This window comes from Orycteropus afer, unplaced genomic scaffold, assembly GCF_000298275.1.
Source record: "Orycteropus afer afer isolate SDZICR_OR568_19922 unplaced genomic scaffold, OryAfe1.0 scaffold00018, whole genome shotgun sequence".
Classification (NCBI taxonomy): Eukaryota; Metazoa; Chordata; class Mammalia; order Tubulidentata; family Orycteropodidae; genus Orycteropus; species Orycteropus afer.
Window position 1 is genome coordinate 13,600,230 of NW_006921605.1, and position 1,462 is coordinate 13,601,691.

Sequence of the window (1,462 nt, forward strand, 5' to 3'; positions counted from 1 at the left end):
GGCACCTTTCAAGGGGCTAAACACATTCGAAAATGCCACACTTGAAAGCTGACATTTGCACCAGGGCATGGAATCCTTGCTTGAGAATTAACCTAATACTGTTGAGTCAATTCTGACTCACAGCAACCCTACAGGACAGAGCAGAAGTGCCCCTCTAAGGCTGCAGATCCTGTACATCTTTACAGGAGCGGGTCACTAGATCTTTCTCTCACAGAACTGTTGGTCGATGTGAGCCACCAATGTTAGGTTAGCAGGTGAGCACTTAACCACTGCGCCACCAGGGCTCCTTGCATAAGACTTAAAAACCCTCAGTTTAAGACATGCCAACCAAGAAGATTACCCTGTGTGCAGATGGTATTTATGTCATCCAAGAAACTTCTGTTGAAGTTACTATTCTCCTTGGGCTGAAATGAAGGGTCACCTACCTCCCGGAAGAGTGCGCCATAAAAGGTGACCGTAAAAGGACAGTCCACCGTCCTCATGGAAACATCCAAGTCCATCAGTAGCCTTTTCTGCTCTTGGCTATTGACTGTGGCCCGGATCCGCTGAATGAAAATGCATGGGAAAATTAATGGTTACCACTCTGAGGATGAGGTAGTCAAGAAGGTGAGGACCTGAAGGATCGCCACTCTGGAAACAGTACAAAAACTCACAACACAACTCCTAGCCCAGCCTTTCAGACACTCCAAGTAATTCGTATTTGTATGCAATGAAAAATATCTGATTTCCTGACTAATCCCTAGTAGGAGGAAGATGGACAATACATTTTAGAGAGTGTAAAATGTTTAATGTTCAGGAATGGGTGTTCCAAGTTACAGAAACAGTCTGGTTGACTTGACTATGTCTCTGTGCAAAGAGCCACCACGTTCATTACTTTGCTGCTCACCTGAAGCCCTGAGACACAAAAAAACAGAAGCCGCTCTTCAGAAAAAGTGTGAAATAGAATCAAAAAGACATGGAGACCCCGTTCATTTTCACCCCAGCTCCTCTGAGAGAAACTGCCACATTAGCAAATGGAGCATTAAAGAAACATGGTTGTATTTTTTTATGACTAAGTGACAGAAAAATACAAAATATCACTTATTATGGTGTGCTGTCTGTTGATTTTGACTCACAGGACACCTGTATCACAGAGTAGACCTGCCCCATAGTGTTTGCTGGGCTGTAATCTTTACAGGAAGGAGCCAAGGTGGTACAATGAGTAAGTACTCAGTTGCTAATCAAAAGGATGGGGTTTGAAACCACCAGTGGCTTCACAAAAGAAAACACCTGGCAGTCCGCTGCCATTAAAGACTGCAGCCTAGGAAACCCTATGGGACAGCTCTACTCTGTCACATGGGGTTGCTATGACAGAGTCAACTGAACAGCACACAACAACAGCAACAGTCTTTACAGGAGCTCATCACCAGGTCTTCTCCACGGAGCCACTAAAAGCCAAAAACCAAACTCACTGCCATCAAGT

At 44.7% G+C, this 1,462-nt stretch overlaps 1 protein-coding gene across 1 annotated transcript in view; it reads right to left on the reverse strand.

Moving 5' to 3' along the window:
* Positions 1 to 1,462, reverse strand: part of MAP2K6 (mitogen-activated protein kinase kinase 6) — a 97,273-nt gene that overhangs the window by 27,376 nt on the left and 68,435 nt on the right. Inside the window, exon 5 of the mRNA XM_042783537.1 lies at positions 321 to 545. Within this exon, the coding sequence (XP_042639471.1) occupies positions 321 to 545 (225 nt within the window). The remainder of the gene's footprint in view (positions 1 to 320; positions 546 to 1,462) is intronic.